Genomic DNA, 21,376 nt, shown 5'->3' on the forward strand with positions numbered 1-21,376 from the left:
ATGTCCAAATGCTCCCATGCCAGATACCACAGAGAAATGTTTTGTTTTGTTTGGGGTTTTTTCTCCTATTTTTGTCTCTTTTATAAAAAAGTCATTCCATGTTTAACATTTATTAGCTCATTTAATGGGGAGAGGAGTCTTTGCTTTTAGTCCTTCTTCTCATCATCTGCATTTTTGTAAGCAGCAGTCAGCTCTTGCAATCATGTCATTCATTTCTTTTTCCTTTTACCTATTTTTTCTACCAAATTCCACTGACTGTAAATTGATGATTTTGCCCAGCAGCCACTTTGTAGGTGTGTTTTAAAAATCCTGAAAGAAGGAAAATTTGCGGCAAATTGCATGTTTTGATTCAACTTTTGAAATACAATGTATCTATTCTTCTCTGGGATGAATAACATTGCTTTCACCATCAGGAAAAATATGAATGGAAAACCAAATGTGCGCTAAAGAAGCTGATGCTTTTTTTTAAAGGGCTACTGCCCAAGTATGTCATCCAATGGAGGAAAGTTGGTAGCTGCATTGTTTTTTGTACGACAGCTACCCAGACAGTGATGTGATACCTTTTATTGGGCTAACCAAAGTTAAAATTAGAACTGAGCAAATAAATCCCAATGACTAACAGAGCTTCGTGCGTTTAACCTTTCTTGCTTCTCACCAAGACCAACTTTTGCAAGCCTAGCCGCTGGTTTTTGGCTTCCAGTTTACAGAATGCTGAAAGATGCTAAGCCTGGTGAGCTCCCTACCTTCAGCTTGACAGTTTGATCACACAAAAACACGGTCTGGTCTTACTTGTTCAGGATCATTGCAATGAAAAGAAAAACATTGCACTGAGAAGAAAATTAGACCAAAACACAAATATGAACCCTGAAGTGTTTAGCTGAATTAGGTTTCTTAGATCCCAAACCAGTGGGAGTGTCCATACCTTGAGGGCTGAGCTACAAGTGAGTTCAGGAATTTACCTGTATATTTATTTGCTTGGATTGCTGCGGTAGAGTTGGGCGGGGGCTTTGTCATAACATACATGGAAATCTACATGCACTGTGACTTTTTGTATGGGTGTTCCTTACCAAATAATTTCCAGGTTGACTTGTGATTTGAAATTCGTTTGTCTCTTTCTGGTGATTGCCCTCACTACTCACTACTGAATTTTATTCACTGAGTTCAAAGACAAATTATTCCTTCTCCATATCATTTTTACTCCTGGTTACCCATCCTTCAAAACTGGTTGTGCACAACTGCAGGCAGAGAGAGCACCACAGCAGAGGTAAGTGGGTGAAACCTCCCATAAATAGCAAAGTTGTATAACTCTTCCTGATTCACCATCCCACGGGTGTGGTGGAGCAGCTCCCAAAATTGTAAACTTACTCACCAATGTGGCCAGGGGACATTTCTGTGCAGAAAAAAAACCCCAGCCATAGGGTACAAGCAAAAGGAGCACTCTTCTCCTTAATTTTTTGTGCCTACTTCATCGTTGCTTGAGGCTAGACTGTTAGTCATGTGGCTTCTGTGGTGAACAGAGTGTGGGTTTTATTGTGAGCTAGGACAGACCGAATCTGGGTTCAGTCAAGGCTCAGACAGTGTCCCTGTGCAGCTCTGTGTCTTCACCCAGTTCATGTTAGAGGTGTATTCTGGCTCCCCTTTATGTATTTTCCACCCATTGTAAACTATACCACAGAGTGGTGCTTAGAAAATACTCATAAGCTGAATTAGAGTTTTTTGCATTTCCTTACAGTTTTCCACATCTCTCTTCATCTTCACTGTGTGCCCAATGGAATATTGTAGAATTGCTGTACCACACTGCTTGGCTTGGTTCAGTCCCTGTCCCTTCCCTTGCCAAGGCCTGCATTATCAAAGCTAACCAATAAGTTTTTGGATTGCATTCATTTTTTAATTAAACTTGGGGCTTGTGGTTCAGTGTGGGAACCCAGAAAGTAAGACTCCAGATTTGGAGAAATTGGTTGTGGGAGAACAGAGCTATTGTTTGGCTGCTCCCATGCTCACACCTTTGCAATCTGGCTAGATCCTGCTAGCTGTAAAAAAAACTACTTAGTTTGTATTATCCCTCTTCTAGGACAAAACAAAGTATAGTTTTCAGAGCCATCTTTTCTTCCTGATTCTTCTAGTTTGCATCATATAAATTCAAGCTGTCTTGCCTTAATCTTTCTTTGCACTTGGGCCAGCAGCTGAAGGCCTGTGAAAGCGTATGCATTTCATCCTCTGTGTGCTCTGCAGAAACAGCTTTACAAACCACAGACTATTTTAAATTAAATGGCCATTTTTTGAAATCCTGTCATTACAAAGCTGAGGCTTGATTGTTGTCCTCAGTGTGCTTCATGGCTGCAAAATTCCTGCATTTTGGGAAATGTGCTGTCTATTCATTCGGCTGGAGTGGATCCAAAGGCAAAACATGGAATTGTTGTGAGCGCTGGCTAGTGCTCACAGAATTACTTTCTCTAATAGATGGCCTGCATTGTCATTTTGTGAAATGCTCAGATGAGAAGTCATCATCATTTCGATCATGAGGTTGGTTTTTTTAAAAATACAGATGCACAGAAATGGTCTTTTAAGAAGTCCAATTGTTTTCATTACTGCTAGCACAGCAGCAATTGAAAGCAGCTCTATTGTGGGACAGAGAAACTCTCAGTTCTGTAATTTGTTGTTTGATATTTTTCTTTCTTCATAGGAGCATTTATGAAAGTAAACACCTACTTCAAAACAAATCCATCTAAGAAAGTAATTGTGAAAGTTTAGAAATGCCATCCTGGGTGATCTCTAGGGAAAGGTTGGGATTCTCCATCATGCAGCTGTCCCTCTCAAGCCATCCAAGTGATGCCAGTGGGCAGCCAAGTCACGCAGCTTGCATGGTGTAGTCTGTAAGCATGGAGCGATCGCACATCTTCTCTCCAGAGGTTTCCAGCTGGATTTTGGGTTTCTTTCTGTCTAGTTTCCATTAAACCACTTTGTCCCAGGGAAGACCCTAGGTGCAAACAGCCGCTGAGTTTGTGGATTATTTTAGGTCTGTTGCCAGTTGGAATGTGAGGGATAACTAAGTGGGGTGGAGTGTCCTCAGTACTTCTGGACCATGATCTTGTATCCTCAGGCCAGAGGTATGGCTGGCTGGATGCTCAGCACTCACTGCTGCCACCGACCCAAATTTCTTCTCTTTGTGGCTTCGGGAAGTGCAGCTGCCATGGAAGAAGAGACCCATTTCTTGGATAATGCATCACAAAGTGAACCTTGACCACAGGGGCACCCTGATGCTGCAGTCACCCCACTTTTGAATGGAATCATCTTGGCTTCCTATGGGCACCTGCTGCCAAAAGTGCCTGCAGGAGAGGACCTTCTGCCCATGATGGGATTATTCACACTGACCTCATTGGGACTACTCTAATGTGAGAATGTTTCCAGGGAAAAGGTCTAAATTATGTGGTCTATTAGCATGGTGAGCAGTTTCCAAAATACTTTCAGCAGCATAATTTTCTCTGTTTAATAATAGCAGTCTTATTTATTATCTGACTTGCATACTAATACAAGCTACCCTACAGCCATATAGACTGACTTCAATTTAATCCAAATATAAGAATAATGAATATAATTAGATTAATATTAAAATAATATATAGCAATATTAAAGCTGTTAGGAATTTTAAGTAACTTGGTAAAGAGGCAGCTCAGTGTTGTTTTTCAAGTTAGCTGAATTAAAACTCCAGAATCCTTAAGCCACAAATTCTGTTGTGTCTGAAAATAGTTTATCACCAAACAACCTCTCAGAAGATGTTTTCCGTCTTGGAAGACCTGCCAAACTGCCAACTTCAGAGTCTAGGTTTAAAGATACCTAAAATAAATAGTGTATACCACATGTAAATACATATTTAAAATTCTGTGAAGCCTTAAAACTGTTGATTAATTGTTTTCTTTGGTCACAAGTAATTCAGCTGCCTCTCCTGGGTTTGACCTGCTAATATATACAAGACATGTGACTGATACTTTCCCAAAGTAAATACTATTCCCTGTCTCTGTTCACCTCATGCTTCTAAACGATGTATTTAGAGGTATGCTACTGTCAGAAAACTCAGGGATTTGGCAAAAACTCCCTGCAGATTTGCGTAATGACACCAAAAGCCCACCTCTGGCACATTTAATGTTGCTCTCATCTCTTGAAAAAGCCTTGGATAGTTGAGAGGCAGGTAGATGAATTACACTGCCTTCTGGAAGTATATTTTTTTCTCTTGCCTGAGTGGCTCTGTGTTTTCTTTTTGGTGAAGGTCTGAGATTAGTCTGACCTGGGTAAATCAGTAGCAAAATGAAATGCATTTTTAATGAATTTCTGCTTTCTTGCTAGTATACTTTATTATTTCTGCCTTTGTGTGTGTGTGTGTGTGTACATGTGTCTGCTTGGTTTAAATGTATGCAGACTATCCAGAGTTTAATTAAGCCAGTAAGAGTGGTGGGCAGCTCAGTATAATTATTAAATCTTGCAGAATTGCTTCTTTAATAATGGTTATATTACTTATTATGAAACTGCATAACTTGCAGAAATTTCAGCAGATCACTGCAGGATTACCCCAGTTTGCTCAGGTGCATTATTTGGACATATCCTGATTGATGGGGCTTTACAAAGCTGCTTATGATTGTTAGATCATTGCTTTCTGTATGTGTGGGACAGTCAGTCAGCAGGACTGATCAGATATTATTGTTTGATTGAGTGTGCTTCACTTCAATCAGAAGCCAAGAAGAATAATGAGGATTTCTTACCTGTACCAGCTGTAATGCTGTATGGTCAATATACGGAAGATAAAAGGTAATCAGTAAATTGATTAGGCTTTGTATTGGGAAAAGAACAATAAATAGGGGTTATTTGTAAAACTCTTTTGTTTCCGGATAAAATAAGGTGTGTTGCAGGGACAGCAAAAGCGAATGACCTGTACAGACAAAGCCAGAAGAGTTAAAAGAAAAGCCACATTCTTAGAACAAACCAAGAGAGCACTTGGCTCTTGTAGGTGGGATCAAGACCCACGGATTCTCTCGCTCGCTCCGAGCGGACCCGCGGCTCGGGATTATTTTGGGAGCGGCTCCGCTCATCCCGCCCCGGGCTCGGCGCTCCCGACTGCGCCACCTGCCGGCAGCGGCGCCGCACAGCGCCCGGCCCGCCGCGCCTCCCGTGCGGCCGCGTGGGACGCGCCGAGCCTCCTCTGCCTCCCGGGGGAATGAGGCAAGGAGAGCAGGCTCCGAGTCGATGCGTTTCGTTCCTAAAACTTCACTCTTGAGTTTTTAAGCGTTTGGTTGTCGTTCAAAAGGAAAAAACAGTCCTGGGAGAAATTCTGCTGCGAAGGAGACCAGCGGCAAGAGGAAGGGACTCATAGGGTACACTCAGTAGGTGAAGTGATGCTCTCACAGCATGCATACCATGGAGACTTGTCTTTTAGCAAAAATGAAAGCCTCTGCCTTTCCGTGCTGGGTAGAAGCAGCTGCTTCCCAACTGGATCCTGGCTGGAAGGAACGGTCTACTGTCACAATAAGCGTATTTTGTCTTTTGCAGGGGCAGGCGGTGGGATAAAGAACCTGTCTGGTACAGACAGGGTCCATCTTCATGTGCAATCAATCAACCAATCAATCAATCTTCCATTTTGTAGAATGTTTCTTGAGTACTCCTTGTTTGTTGCACTCATCAGGTAGTAGAACAGGCAGGCAAAATGCAGGCTTTGGTTTGTCTCACAAATTGGAAACTCCATGTATGCCACTCTTCATGTGATTTCATTAGCTCTTATCCTTTATCAGATACAGCAGATGTTCAAGGGTAAATGTGACAAAAACCTACATAAATCACACAAAATAATTTTTATTATCTCTGAAAGGCAAGCTATTTACAGCAGTGAAATAACTGAAAGGAGTACCAGCATACACTGCTTTACTCTGTTTGCTCGGCCTGTGGCCTCTGGAACAGCTTCTGCTGGGAATCCCATCACTGGGATGGCCTCAGCATTTCTGCTGTAATTTACTTCTTTTGTTGTTGTTTTAGCATATTTGATATGGACTATTGTCTCCATATTGGAGCCACATTTTCTGCTGCACACAAGCATTTTTCAGTTCGAGGTACGGCTGGTGTTTGTATCCAGTTTAGTTTATGCTGTTTGGTTGTTTTGCTTTTCCATGAATACAAATAATGAGGGTAATTTTGAATGCTTTTGCAATCAGAAGCTCCCTTTTGTAAGTTTTTTTTTTTTTTTGAGTACTTAGAAAATATAATTTAAACAATAGAAGTATGTAAGTATGACTGTGCCAGGACATTTTATGTTAATAAACTTTTAAAATGCTGCTCATTATCTTTATCTTGCCACAAATAAATTAAATGCTTTGCATGTTCCAGGGGTTTATGGAAAACTGTCAAAATTATGAGTTGTTTGATAAAATTTATAAACATTTATGCAAGTAAGTCTCACTGTAAATTTTAGATACTTCTTGTACTTTGCTTTTATTTAAAGACTTTGACCATATGTGATTTTTAATCCTGTTACAGTTTTAAAACCTGTTGGTGTGGTCTCCAGACCTTGCTTGCATTCATTTAAATTTCCTGAATATTTTGCAGAAGGGGAGCTTTGTCAGGAGCACCTCTTTGACATAATCAGGCCACTCTTGAGGTTTATTAACATCATCTCCTAGAGGAGAAGTGGCGTGCAAGAAATACTGTTTGTCCACAATGGCAGATACTCTTAACTTTAACACAGCATTAAGCACTGAAATGAATGAAGATGCGAAGACATTTCAAGGGCTGCAGCCCACTCAGGACTGAGGAATGAACTGCAAACTCCCAGCTGCTCTCCTGCAGGAAAGTGCCATGTCTTCATCACAATCCTATGAGTTACTACTGAGCTTCTCAATTGCTGTGTGCTGATGCACCATGACAGTAAAACACTTTCCCAAATTATAGGTCTTTCCGCAAGAATTTTTAGGGCTGAAGCTTAAACAGACCCACGCCTCCAACTACAGCAAATGTGTTTGCCCTGACCTTTGTTTTGATGGTGTAAGTTACTGGATTGAGAGTTCCTTATCTTTTGCAAGTTGTTAATAACAATAGAAATGTGTAAACTTGATCAGATATGCAAACCACCTTCACTACCTTGTAAATGCATAGTTATTTAGCAAGCCAGAACTGGAAGCAGCAAGTTGTGCCAATCTACAGAGCCTTCAAGACAGTCTATATCTGGGTCATATTTTCTTCTTTAGGCTAAGAGTCCCATCAACACAAAGAAACTGTATTAGAATAATGTACAACAACATAAAAGCAATAAAAGCAGGGACACCTGCAGTGTTGATGTACATGCAGCTTGTCTATTGCATGATAGGGAAACTCTAGGACAACCTATGCCCAAGACCTAGAAAAGCGACTTCCCAAAAGGAAAAAAAAAAAAAGAAAATACATGCTAATTCTAGTGACTCATGGCTGCCTTCTGCCACTTCTGGAAGAATTCCCTAGCCCATGAAGAATGGGCCTCCTAGCAATTTTGACTTGCCAATAAAAATCATGAAGAGAAATGTGAAAGTGATCGCTGTCTTCATCACTGTTGCTGTTGTTAACCATAAAGCTTTGTTTTTTCTTTTAGGGTGGGTGCTGGGTGACCATGACATTCTTTTATGGCTGACCACTGGAAAAGCATCCCTGGAGAAGGAGTTGAGCTATGCACAAAGCGGTAATTGTGAACAGCTACTGCTCCATCAGCTGGAAGAGCCAAGGCTGACCACTAAACAGAACTAATGAACATATCCTTTCAATAACAACTGATACCATGCAATGCTTATACAAAAGAGGTAAGGGCTCTGATGACATGACTTCTGTTTTTACTGCTGGCATAGCACAAAATCTCTGTATGTATCTGATAACAGGACACCGTTTTTCAGTGTGACCCTCTGATTTTGCTGAAATGACCACAGCTTTCAATGTTGCTTGGAAAAATAAGTACCTCTTTAAACAGGGATACAAAAGGAAAAAAAAATATCTAACCCACCTTGAAACTTAACACAACATTACAATGAAAAAGGATGCTGATCCCTGATAAGGCAGGCTTGGGAGAGTGGGTAAGGAGAGATAAAAAGCCAAGACAAACCTGTAGCACTGAGTGGGTGAAACTAATGTGGGGGAGGATTAAGATGGCATGTTTCCCTCCCAGGCTGGGTTTTGCTTCATGACAGATTTAAATGAGTGATCTTCCCCTGTGATATGTCATCATTATCAATATCAAGGAAGCAACAAAGGTTGCTGCTAAGGATGAGTGTCTCTCTCATCTCCCCTCTTCCCTGATGATAGAGGAGATAGGGAACCAGGGAGACTCGGAGGCAGCACCAGTCCTCAGCAGGCTCTTCCACTGGACAGCAATGGGCAGTGAAGTGTGGAGTAGCCATGGTCCAGGGAGACCTAAAGTCCCTTTTCAGGAGGTGCTCGAAGCAAGGAAGATGAGGAAATTCCTCGCCTCAGCACTGCTGCTGCAACAGAAGATGCACAGATGGAGTGAGCTCACCCCATGGACAATGTTTTCATGCTGCACATGTTCAGAGGTAAGTTTCAGGCCTAATCAGTGTGTTGAAAGTGCTTTAGTGATGATGACAATGGTTTCTTTCCATGGAAAAAGGAAAATCACGTCACAAATTTGTACATATTGCTTTGTGACTGCTCTGCTTTAGTATAATTTCATGAAATATTTGTCTTAAGTGAATGAATCATGGCAGGAATTGAGTGTGATGCTCAGTTGTTGTCACCTCCTGTCTTCATTTTGTAAAGAACTTTCCTTTTTGCATTTTCCAGACTATTTTAGCATGTTCCCTGCTGTTACTTGGATGCCTGGATTGTTATTTGATGCCCTCATTGTGATTTGTGTGTTTCTCACACCGGGTGATGTTAATATTTAATGAATTTTAGACCATCATAAAGAGCAAATTTGATGCATTTGATAATATAAGTACTCTCCTGTGGTAGTTGTCACTTAAGAAATTATCAGGGTAGATTTATTTTTCCTATGGCTGTTGCTTTAGAAAGGCTGTGGCTGCACTGTAATTAGAAAAGGGAAATGTAACCACTGATTACAGATAGAGAAGTAAGAAAAAGCCAGTTTACCAGAAGATTCAGTACATCTTTCCAATGGAAAAAATGGATGTGAGAAAATCTGTTCTGGAGTAGTGTGTAATATATGTACCCCTACAGACTTATCTTTGTTTAAAATGCATGGAAATGTAAAAATTCTATTTCCCAGAAAAAAATATATATTTCCAGGTTACATGCATTGTACTTATATACTGAGTTTATAATGTATTCTACACAGCATGGAGAAAGTTTTGGACCTCACTTGCATTTTTAGGGAATATAAAACCCTTATAATGGCATCTAAATTATTCTATGTACCAAAGCAACTTCAACCTATACAGATTGAGGTTGGAAGAAAAAAGTAGGTTTCCCTTCCTCAAGGAGAGGGATTTTGATAGTGATGTCCAGAAGGTGATCGGTGTCAGTTTTCTGTGGTCCCTCCCATAGGTGCAATTTCAGCTGATTTGGGACTTTTGCTTTCTACCCTAAAGGTAGGCGGCAAGTTGTGTTGAAAGTGAGGTGTACGTATCTTACTTTTTAGAAAAAAAGTGTAGACTTTCAGAGGTCTTGGCTTTTGGGTTTTACTCTCAAAATGAACTTGCAAATCGAATTGTTTTGCATCTCACTGGAAAGTAAAATGTATTTGAGACAGTCCTGTATACACCAGCCTGCCATGCACCTGATTTTCCACTATTTGTAAGCATTTTGGAAATCACAGCTCACATGCAGCCCCCAAAGAAATAAAATCAGAACGTGTAGAAATATGAAAGCATTTTGCAGCTTGTTGTCAGACCAGTAAATTTCAGACAGTGTTCATTTCCCCAAGTGAAACATCACAGTTTGAAAGAAATCTAAATTTCTAAAACAGGCTCGGGAAGATCTGTCACAGAAGTCTCCTGCCGCACGCCACGAGTGTCATCCCGTCCAGACCCCGCGCCTACTTGTGAGCGCAGACGCTGGCTGTCGGTGCTGTCTATCGCTAGCATTGCCCGGGCTTACACCTGGGATAGCAGAGCGTGGACCTGCAAATGGCAAGCGTTAAGGAGGAGCTGCAAATGTTTCACCGGGGAGCGGCGGGCCGAGGGTCCCGCTCGGCGGGCCGGGCTCGGGCAGGGACAGCGCGGCCCGGGAGCTGCCCCTCGGCCGAGCCCACACCGTGCCGAGCTCCGGGCACTCGAGGCGGAGAGGCAGCCCCGGAGCCGGGCGGGGAGGGCCGGAGGGAGCCCTTCGGGGTGCGGCCGGCTCCGGCCGCGGCGGGAGCGGGGAGGGAGGCGAGGGGAGATCGGCGGCCCCGGCCGGGCGGGCAGGCGGGGAGCGGAGCCACTCCGCGGAGCTCCCGGCGGACAGCCTCCGACCCCTCTCTCCCTCCCTCCCTCCCTTCCTTCCTTCTTTCCCTCCTTCCCTCTCGCCGCTCGCTGGCGGCTGGCAAAACCTGCCCGCAGCACGAAGGGCGCTGACACAAGCCGGGGACGAGCCCGCCGGAGGCAGCCGGAGCCGCCGCGCTCTGCCCAGGTACCCCGGCCCTGTCCGAGGATCCGCGTTTCCTCCCCTGCTACTCCTCTTCTACCTTTTCCTCCTCTTCTTCTTTCCTCCTCTTCTGCCCGATCCTCTCCCTTTCCCCCCGCCCCTCCCGCAGAGCGGCCGCGGGCGCAGCCCCCCGACGCCGCCGCCGGGCCGGGAGGTGCTCGGCGGGGCCAGGGAGGGAGTGGCCGGGCATCTCCCGGCAGGGAAACGGGGTCTGGGGCTGGCAGCCTGTCTGTGCGTGTGTGCGCCGGGGGGGAGGGAGGCATGGGGCCGGGGGGTGCCGGAGGAGGGACTATGGGGAGAGGAAGGTATAAGAAGGGATGCGGGCAAGGGAGGGGGGTGATGGAAAGAGGGGGTGCGGGGCCGAGGGGCAGGCGCTGACAGCTGCTTTCCCCGCACCCACAGTCCCCTCCCCCGGTGCCGCCGTGGGGTGGGACTCCCCGGCGGGCCGCGGTCTCCCGTCCCGCTCCCCCCCCCCCCGCCGCTGCCCGGCGCCGGGGGTCGGTGCTGGGGCGGGCGTGCCGGGGTGGGCGGGCTCCGCCACCCGACGGCGCGTCCCGGACGCTGCCCCGCAGCCGGCGGGTGGGCAGCGGCACCCCCGGGACGATGCCGCGGCTCGGCGGGGGCTGGCCGGCCGCCCCGCGCCTTTCCCCGGCCTCTGCCGCTGTCCTGCTGGGCGTCCTGTGCCTGCCCGGGGCGCCGGCCTCCTCCCTGCTCACAGGTACGGGGGCGCGGGCTGCGCGGGGCCCACCTGCGCCGGGTGGCATTGCGCGGGAAGGGCGGCCCCGGGTGTACCCGCGTGGGCTGGGGCAGGTGAGCACGGTAACCGTGCCGCTCTGCCCCCCAAAAAGGTTTTCTTGTTCTTTTTCTTCCCCCGCCCCATTCTCCCTGTTTCCCCTGGAGGGTTTTATCTTCCTGAGATCTGGGGCATGGAGCGAAACGCAGAATCAAATTCTAGCGCAAGCGAGGAGCCATTAGACTTTGAGGAGTGATTCCAGCATGACAGAATACCGACTAATCAGCATTAGGGCTGTTAAGGGTTTCCTAATTTGATTCCTTTTGACAGTCAGCCTGCTAATTTTGACTCATTTGCCAAGTGGTTGCCATGCATTAAAAGGATGCTTGGTTAAGGGCTTGTGCTGGTCCAAGTCCTCAGAGTGCAATGGACAGCTGTCTGCTGATTTCGGTGAGCTCTGGATCTATCGTTATAGACGTATCCTGCTTTGCATGGAGTACTCGTTATTCTCCACACGTCATCTGAGAGAAGAAAAAGCGTCCTTTGCTATAACTGGGGCACAAAGAAAGTCTAGGTTTGTGCAGCACTAAAAGGCCACTCATTTCCTTATTCTCTTTAGAGTCTTGCAGAAATGCTGAATGTCCTTGCCTGATTAAATTGGGCAAATTACTAAAGGGTTTAAAATCGAGGGCTAGGAAGGGAGCAAGGGTTAAACATGAGCGTGACGAGGATAGTTTCCAAAACTGTCAGGGTGAAATGAAATATGCTAGTATTTTAAAAATTTTATTTCTATTTCAGGATCGGTTGCAAAATGTGAAAATGAAGGGGAAATTTTGCAGATACCTTTTATCACAGACAACCCTTGTATAATGTGTGTTTGCCTGGTAAGTGTGTATTTCAGCTAGTAAGAACATCCAGACGTGTACTAAATGTAACTGCACAGAGAGGGGAATGTTTCAGATAATCAAATCTTGGGTGATTCTGTTGCCTTTATGTAACACAAGGTTATCTCAGAGCTGAGCTAATTGAAAGTAACCCAATATGTGATCTGGCAATAATTTCTTTGACTTTAAAACCTGGGCACAAAGTTGTACATGACTTTATTTCAGGATGTTGTGAAACCCTGTTTACCATGTGAATTTTTGGGGAGAACTTTCACAGAGTTGGGAGTGCACCCAGAAGCCTTTGCTTAAAGCTCAGCAATAAGAAGGAAAGGTAAGGTTTGGAAACGCTGCTGCTTTGGGCTCCCACCTGGTCCCTGTCACAATTCCAGTGGGTGAGGAACTCCACAAGGGTGCAACGTGACTGTATGTGCTGTAATAACATGACAGTGAAAGGACAAGTGATGCTTTCACCAGAGTGCTTTGCCTGCTGTGCTGGGAGTTCAGCGGTTAATGGTGTTGTTAGCTGATACACATTTTGGGGAGACACATTCTGCTTCCTTGTCTTTCTGTTTCAGAGTTAAGCATTTTTGGGAGCAGTTCAGTTGGACAAGCCAAGGCCTAGGAGTTATTGTAAAACAATCATTCTAAATAAAACTTCCTATGATATTTTTAAATAAAAGCCATAAACCTTAATTTGCTGTTGAATGCAAAGAAAAGTATAGGCTAAAAAGCCCTATGTTTTACATTTTGGAATTTACAGAGTGGCTGAATGTACAGAATGTGTTCTACTTTAGGACTGAAATATCAACACACCCTCTCCCCCTAATATTATTGCTATTAATGTTATTGTAAATCTAGAAAAGATGTGAAGAATTGTTTCAGACTGCCTTTTAGAAGGCAGTTTTGGCAATTGCAGGATCAAGATCACCTTGAACCCCTTGAGGTTGATATCTGTCACTGCACTGAGTTTAGTAGATTTTAGGTGAGATAATTGATAACTTTTTAGGCAATATTGATAAAGAATACCTTATTGATTTCTTCTGAGCAGAGTTGGGTGGGAAAAAGAGGAGCATGGGATGTGACCAGTAAAGAAATCAAAGGGAAAATAGAAAGAGAGACGAAGCTGTGTTTTATCATGGATCACCTTCCCAAATATGTCCGCCACCACTTTTGCTAATGGAAGCTGGTGTTAACCAGCGAGGAAGCAATTTATCTGTGAAAGAGCAGAAGTTCAGTCTTGGGCATCAGGGCAATAATGCATGAGGGTAAAACACTTGTATTTATAGATCTCTCTAGACCTTGGCTTTATTAAATCAATGAGCACCCTTTTAGTGTGTGAGCATGAAGAACTGCAAAAAGCATTGGATGTAAGAACTCTAAATCCCTGTGGTTTGCAGGGCTTACTTTAGTGAAATGGCAGCTGAGGGCATTTGGCTCCCTTCTGTGCCAGGAGAACACTATGTTTTATTAAGCGCACAGATGCCTGGTTGAGTTACTGCAGTTACCTGCCCTGGCTACACTCGGTTTTATTTCTGCCAAAGGATAAATGCAATCTCTGTTTCTTGACTTGGAAGCTGGGAGACTTGGTAGAGGAGGTGGAAACCAGTCTGGAGATACTGGCTTTAGTGCGGTGCGACATCCAAAGCGTTGACTTACTGGACTGCCTCTAGCTGAAATCTTTGTTTAGTCCTGCCACAAGGGAAAAGATAAATTTTAAGAGGTCTAGAGAAAGAGGAAACAAAAGAAAAAATGGGGTGATTTGTGACCAGGAGGGAATAGAAAACCAGATTGCCTTACATTCAACTAGAAATATTGATTGTTTAATAACAATTCAGTGAGGAACTTTTTCTGGAAGAGTGATCGTACTCTTCAAGGGCAAACCTGATGGATGTTCATACTGTAAGAAGTGAGCAATTAAAAAGAGAGCTTGATCAGCTGTTACAGAAAAGAAGCAATTGCTGCTTAGGAGATGACAGAAAATTCAACAGAGGGCACCTATATTAAAAACACCAGTAAAGAGAGTTACTGGAATTGCAGATTGGATTATGGCATCTCTTCCTTAGTGGTGATGCATTTCCATGACCGCAGGCTGCCATAAATAACAACACAAGTTATGGAAATCTGAACAGATCTGGGATGAAGAGGAATGTCTAAATAACTCTGGATGCCCCATCCCTGGCAATGTCCAAGGCCAGGGATGGGGGTCCTGTACAGCCTGATGTAATGGGTAGCATCCCTGTCCATGGTGAGGGACTAGGTGGTCTTTGGGGTCTCTCTAATCCAAACCATTCTATGATTCTATTAACTCCCTTCCAGGACTTTGCCCATCTCACAGATTAGAGGACACAGAACTGAAATGCAGGAACTGTATCATCAAGTGTTTGACAGAGCTTTGCAGTCTGTCCTGTGGAGCATGCAGGTGCATCCCAGTAAGAGGGAACAAGAGGCAGCACAAGCGAAATGATCTCTGGCTTTCTCTTAATAGGCTAAATCATTTTGGAGGGTAATGCAACAGGTAGTGCTCTAGGAGCAAATGTGGTAAACATTGGAAGCTCATGGATAATGAGTAAGTTGCAATAATGAAATGAAGACTGCAAAGAGCAATTACAAAATCAATTCCTTTTACACCACTGGAAAGTCTTGGCAGGAAGACCAAAACCAAAAGTGTTCTCATTGATTAGCAGAGACAGGGTGGACTGATCTTCATCGTAGGAACGTGAGCAGGAGCAAAGCAGATGGAGCACAGACTGCTGTGTGTGGACACCTCTTTGGTAGAAGCTTCTATCTCTTGTTTTAGAATTTTATTGTTAACACAAACCCCTGAATCTTGAATACAAGAGGGACGTTGGTGGGGATCTCCTAGAGATAGCCAAGTTTAGCTACCAAACCAGATTTGCTCATTCTTGAGCACTTGCTCTAACATGTGGAAAGAGAAGCTGAAGTGATACAGAAGTTCACATGTGCTGGAGGTTTCATACATGATGTGTGGTAAGCCATTCACTTCTGAACTATAGGTAATCCTTTCGAATAAAAAGGCACTGCACCCACAGTGAGATAGCTCTGCTTTTGGTGTCCCTGCTTGTCAAAATGAATTGTGTTGGAGTGCATGGAACAGCTCTGATGCTGGCTTTTAATATAAGGAAACAGGTAAGACTAAGTGTGTGTAGGTGTGTGTGTACATAAACACTGTAATGCTCTGCATGCAAAAACTATCAGCTGAATAAACCTCTATGGGTAAAATCTCAAGTTCCCAAATTCATAATTTATATGTTCCTACTTAATGGTCTTAATAATGCCATAAAAATGGTAATTTTTAATACCTCTAAGACAAAAGTTTCAATGTGAACTTTTACAACTACCACACTTTAGCAATGGCATAAACATGAGTGAATTTGATCTCCAAAGAACTTGTCATTATTACAGCTGACTGCAACAAATGGCCATTTTGTTTTTGTCCTTTTAGAGAAAAAGATCAAAGTCAAAGAACAGAATGTGGTTTATCCACAAGGAATTTCTTGTAGGACTGATGAAAGCTCAGGTCTCCTAACTCCTGGTCTAATGGTTTGACTACAAAGACATTGCTTTTTACTTCATGCACTTCCACTTTACAAGAGGATGTGGGTGACGCAGTCACAATCTGAACATACTCCTTTCGTGTCTCTCTGGCAGCAGGCAGGCTGCACAGATGCCACGTTTTTGGTATGTCTGTTCTCCTGAGCTTCTTCTAAGGCATGGATGGGCAAAAGACGAATTAAAGCTGTCTTCATGATCCAGAGGTTTGGGGAAATATGCTTTATGACTTGCTGTTGCTTTCTGCAAAATGCTGTTAGAGCCAGAGTGCTTTGGTGTTCTGCCCACTTCCACTCTGAACGTCTTGTGGCTCTGCATCTCCTCGGAGATGCACTGCCTCCGGAAATAAAACATCCGGCCTTGTTTTCCATAGGATCTGAGATACTGGAAAAGGGCAAGAAAGGCTGAAGGCAACTGAAAGTACCTGCTTTCAAATGCATTCACCTTATTTGCTGTTAAACACAGACAATGGAGAAAGTACTTAGGGCTGATGGGTAATACAGATACACAGAAGTTGCACTGGAAAATTGTTTTTCTGATCATGCCATGGCTGAGCATCCCATTGCAACTGTGTTTATAGCTAAAGACTTTTCTGGTGAAAGAGTGGGAAATGCTCTTAGCTGAACCAAGCTGGGTAGCAGATGAAGGCAGACACTGGAAGGAAATGCTGTATGTGATGCAAGTTAACCAACCCTATGAAGAAAAATTGTCCAAAAAAGGGAAACTGCTATTTCAGATAATGGTGTGGCCCCTGACAGTACAAAAAATGTTGAAGAACATATGATTGTGACATTGCGTCATGCTTAATGGTCAACAGTAAAAATGTCTTAAGTCTTGTTGGCTTCTGAAAATCAAAGTAGTGAAAGTGTGGGTTATGAAGATTAGTGAAAAAAAATTGTGTTTCAGGGAACTAGTCTGAATTGGTAACAATGATTATAGGTAAAAATACATAATCTGGATGGTATTCATAATGGAGTAATATTGATTCACATTGAGAAATTGATTCCAGTTATTAAATGCTTTAAGACTGCAAATGATTAATGCAAAAATGATCTTCTAAAATTATCTTCCCACATCTGTGGAAAAATGATTTTTTTATAAATCCATAGGAACACTTTGTACATTTTGTGCAGTTTGAGGAGCCCAAATATGTTGTGTATGACAATTTCAGATCTTTCTCTATTATATGTGTAAGTTTCGGGCTGAAGGTAGTAGAGGCATAAGTAAATTTCTGTTAGTAGAACCAAATAAGGCTCCATAAATATGAAAGCCTAGCACACTTTGGTAAGTTTGGGACTTTTTGTATGTTGAGGATTTTGAAATGTTAGGGGGAAAATGCTATTAACAAACCATTAGGAGAATTTTTGATTAGATTTCTTTTATTTGACTGTCAGCATTTAAAACAGGCATGGAATGTTTAAGTTCAGATCTGGTACAAGTACAGTAAATGATGAAATTCAGCAGAGTTTTTGTTGGTACAGCTTTTTGGCTGGAAGGTATCTAACACTCAAAATAGAAGTAGGCTCACAACTGATATTATGGCATTTTCTTTCAAGAAATACGTGCTTCAACATACACGTGGAAAAGACATAAAAATGCTGCAGTCCGTCGGAAATAGGTGAAATGAGAACCTGTGCATAATTATAGGGCAAGAATGTAAAAAGACCACAGAATTAACTTAGCCCGAGTTAAAGTTCTGAGTGCTGAGTTTTTTGAAGGTGAGATGAGCTCAGCAGTGACAACGATGACAGGTGGGGGTGCCAGCGGTGGTGTGGAGAGCCATGTCATTTCACGCTCGTTTGTCATCATCTCCATGGACCCTGAACACCTCGCCAGAAGCAAGCAAGGATCCAAGAATAATGTATCCATTGGCCAGTGGTGTGTGTAATTTCAAAATGAACATACCAAAAATGCCAGCTGAAAGGGACAGGGTAGAAGTGCAAGGAAATAGATAAGTGTACCTCAGCTAATGCTAGCCTTGCCATTGCAAGGGCTTCTAGACTTTTTTTGAAGAGGATGAATGATTTGAGTTTTTGTATGGTTTTTGTGGGGAGAAAAGGTCTTTTATTATCTTTTTTTCCCCCAGCATAGTTTAGAACAAAGTGAGTTGTGTCAAGAAATAGCTGATAAAATCCAGTAGTAATCTTGACAAACCACATCTAAACCAGAGCCATTTTCCCCACCTTTTCTCCTCCCCACTTCCCTCATGCTTGTGCCTTAAACTTACCACTTGCACCTGAGGAGTGGTAATCATATGTCTCAAGCTTTTATCACCTAAATCCAGACCAGAAGGAAATAAATGTGAGCCAGAAAGGATAACCAACTGTTGGAAAGCTGAGAAAAGTTTGGAGACAGGAGCTCAGGAAACTAGAAATCAGAGTTTTGATTGCTATAAGTTTTATTCCGCATGAAATATCATTCTGTCGTTAAAATTTCCTCTTTTAAATCCAAATGAGCAGTGTAGAATTTGACCTTTGCTCATAAAAAAAAATGTTAAATTTGTCATTATAAAACCTAGTGTTCTGCCTAGCTTGAACTAATAAATTGGTGAAACCAAGTGCAAGCAAACCAAAAAACTGAAGAAATAACTTCGGCATTTATTCTCCCCTGCATGCACACACTCCCAGCCAAAAAGAAGCCCAATCCTAAAACCCATGTCCTCATTGCAGACTAAAGCAAAACAGCTACTAGATGTGCTGGGGCTCTTTACCTATAGCAGAGCTGATTTCTGTGGCACAGTGCACAAGTTAAAAGCACGTAGCTAGCCTGAGAGCAAGTGTTTGACACATGTTCAGTGAAGATGGCAGTGTTTTAGTACATGAGGATTCAATTGTTGTTGCTTCAAGGTATAATGTGGCCCAGATGACTTCTAGTGGAGTAGTGCATATTAAAAACCAAACAAAAAATCATCAAACAATTCTTTCATACCTATTTTATTTAATTTAATTTCAATAGTTTACATACATCAGCTACAGAGTCTACCAAGACTGCATCTTCTTTCAATTTAAATATTCTTGGTCTTTATTACTGTATAATACAATCAGCTTTCTCTTCACCCACAAAAATAATAAACAGAGAGACAAAAAAGCCTATGATACAGTAGTGTACTGATAGTTTTCACCCCCATATTACTCCAAAAGAGAATGCTTTTTTGGTCGGTGCATGAAGGGTTCCTGAAACCCAAACATGCTCCAACATGATGAAAGTTTTATTAGTTTTTTTTTTTCCCAATACAGATGTATATGCAATCTCTTAAATGAAAAAACCCAACGCCCCTCACCCCAAAAAACAAACCCTGAAAACAAAAACCAGACATAACGCCATGTCTGGTGCAGCAGGGTGTCCCATGTGTGCTTTGTCATAGAAATGAAAGAAATGTATGTATGAATATGTATATATATGTGTATATGAAGGAGGTCTTGCAAGAGAGAGGTGATTGGATAAAGACCCAGAGGTGGATTGTGATTGCTTTGGTAAGCTTTTCTGGAGGATGATTCTGGTAGGTTCAGCTGTACTTGTTCTTAATTCATGCAAAACATCTGTGAAACAAGAGTTTGACCTGTCTGAGGTATAGGATAGTTACTATGGCTTGATCCTTAAAATTTCCATCAGCAGTTTGAGGACTGTTCAAGTCAGCTTAGTTCCATATACAGGTATGCCCACCTTGGTTAAGTGATGAAAGGTCTCATCTAATTTCCTTCTCTGGGGAATGAGCATGGATTGTAGAGTATTGTTTGTTGTGTCTGTGCCGAGTGGACCTTCTGATATCCACTTTCTGCACTTCATATCCAAGAGCTGCCTCAGACTGTGGCACATTCCAGCACAGGTACATTGGCCTTCAGATCACTCTGCTTTGTCGTGACAATTATTTTGGAGATGTGGTACACAGTCATGTGTAACAGCTTATGATGAAGCCTTTCTGGAAATCTGCAGGCTGGAAGAAGCTATTTCATGTTGTTCTCAGACCACATGGGCTAGTGAAGAGTTCACTACTTGCACATTTCTAACACAGGCAGCTGCGCTGAGCAAATACACATATGCACACAGTGCTGAACTGATTATAGGTCTTGGCAAAACCCTCCTGGAAGAGAGCTGGTGATATGTCACTGTAACGATGATGAAGATCCAATCCATCATGTATGAAAATGAGATTCTCTTTGGTGTAATTAAAGGATCAGATATCTCAAATACAAAAGAATATGTATAAATAATAGATGGAAAAGTATGAAGGGCACAAAAATGCCGTAAACTAAATGGAAAAATGTAATATAACTTGCAAATGTCTTTGGAATGCGTCTACAATAAGCACAAAATGGATCAGTCGAAGCTGAGACACTTTTTTATTGCCAATAAGAAAAACATTATTAAAGAGCTGGTCCAATATCAAAATGGCATTTAAAAAGCATACTGTTACCTGTATATAGTTTTTATTAGCTTTCAAGTTTCTTCCATTGAGTTGTTAATGGTCCTTTTAAGAATTATGGTTCAGTAAGTGAATGGCTCACCGTGTCAGTACTTCTGCTGCTCTGCTTTGTGCTGCTGTATAAAAAAGAGATATTTTTTCCCCACCAAATATCTCATTTTATTTCCCCATCATGATTTTATAGAAAATTTTGAAGGAACAAAAATATTAAAAAACAACCAAAAAATAAAATGAAAATGCAACCTCTTTATATTGAGCTTATGGCCAAATAAAAGGCCATTGTGAAGAAAAAGACCCAATATTACATAAAAGCTTTTACCTGTATTACTGCTATTAACATGAATATCATATTGGTACTTGCTTACAGTGTACCTAATAACTGGTGTGATTACTTCCTCTGAGGCCTCTTGGCCTCTTCATCTTATGCATTAAGCTGCAGCTAAAAAGTTCCCAGTCTGACTGTTTGGCTGATCAAGCTCTGTGCAGCATTTTGCATCCAACTGAATCAAGTGCTGGGCTCTGGATCCAAGTATAGCGTGGATCTCATCCCTTATCATCCCCAGAAGCTCAGAGGCCGACCCTGTGTGCTGACACCTGAATTTCATATACTTTTTTCTGTCTCTCCATTTATTTATTAGACTTTTTTTCCTGTTCTGTTTTTTTTTTTTTTTTCTATTTTCCCCATGTCTAGAAGCCACTTGCTCTAGACAGTCATCCATAATCTGGTGTCAAAGTAGGACTGTGTACCACCACCTTGTTGAGAAAATAACTTGTCTTCATGAATTGCCTATGATTTGCATGCTTTTTACTTGTCATCCATTCTACAAATCATCCTCCTGGCTACAGTTTTCATTTTCTGTATTGTATCCCAGATTTTTCAGAGAGGGAAGCATTGTACGTGTATGCTAGGAAGTGCTGTGGCAAAAGGCAGTACTGTGAAACAGCATTAGAGTTGAGATATATTTATTCTTGTGAGTACTAAGGATGGGGAAGAAATGCCATGTAGAAAAAGTGATGCCAAACACCTGACGTTTTCCCAGACAAAATGCAGTCCCAGTTTTTTTGAGTCCTTGTTTTAAGTAAACCTTTGCACTAAGCTTCAGTGTTAGAGGTTGAGTGAGGCCGTCTTTAACTCTGCCTCAGAGCTCTGCTGACCTGGTTGCGCTG

The 21,376-nt window shown here is 42.6% G+C and overlaps 1 protein-coding gene across 1 annotated transcript in view; it reads left to right on the forward strand.

The window, feature by feature from the left end:
* Positions 1-10,997: 10,997 nt before the first annotated feature.
* BMPER (BMP binding endothelial regulator) overlaps positions 10,998-21,376 on the forward strand; it is a 148,413-nt gene continuing 138,034 nt past the window's right edge. The window contains exons 1-2 of the mRNA XM_041466656.1: positions 10,998-11,317; positions 12,131-12,216. Of these exons, the coding sequence (XP_041322590.1) occupies positions 11,203-11,317; positions 12,131-12,216 (201 nt within the window). The 5' untranslated portion in view covers positions 10,998-11,202. The remainder of the gene's footprint in view (positions 11,318-12,130; positions 12,217-21,376) is intronic.

This window comes from Pyrgilauda ruficollis, unplaced genomic scaffold, assembly GCF_017590135.1.
Source record: "Pyrgilauda ruficollis isolate IOZ18807 unplaced genomic scaffold, ASM1759013v1 scaffold2, whole genome shotgun sequence".
Lineage (NCBI taxonomy): Eukaryota > Metazoa > Chordata > Aves > Passeriformes > Passeridae > Pyrgilauda > Pyrgilauda ruficollis.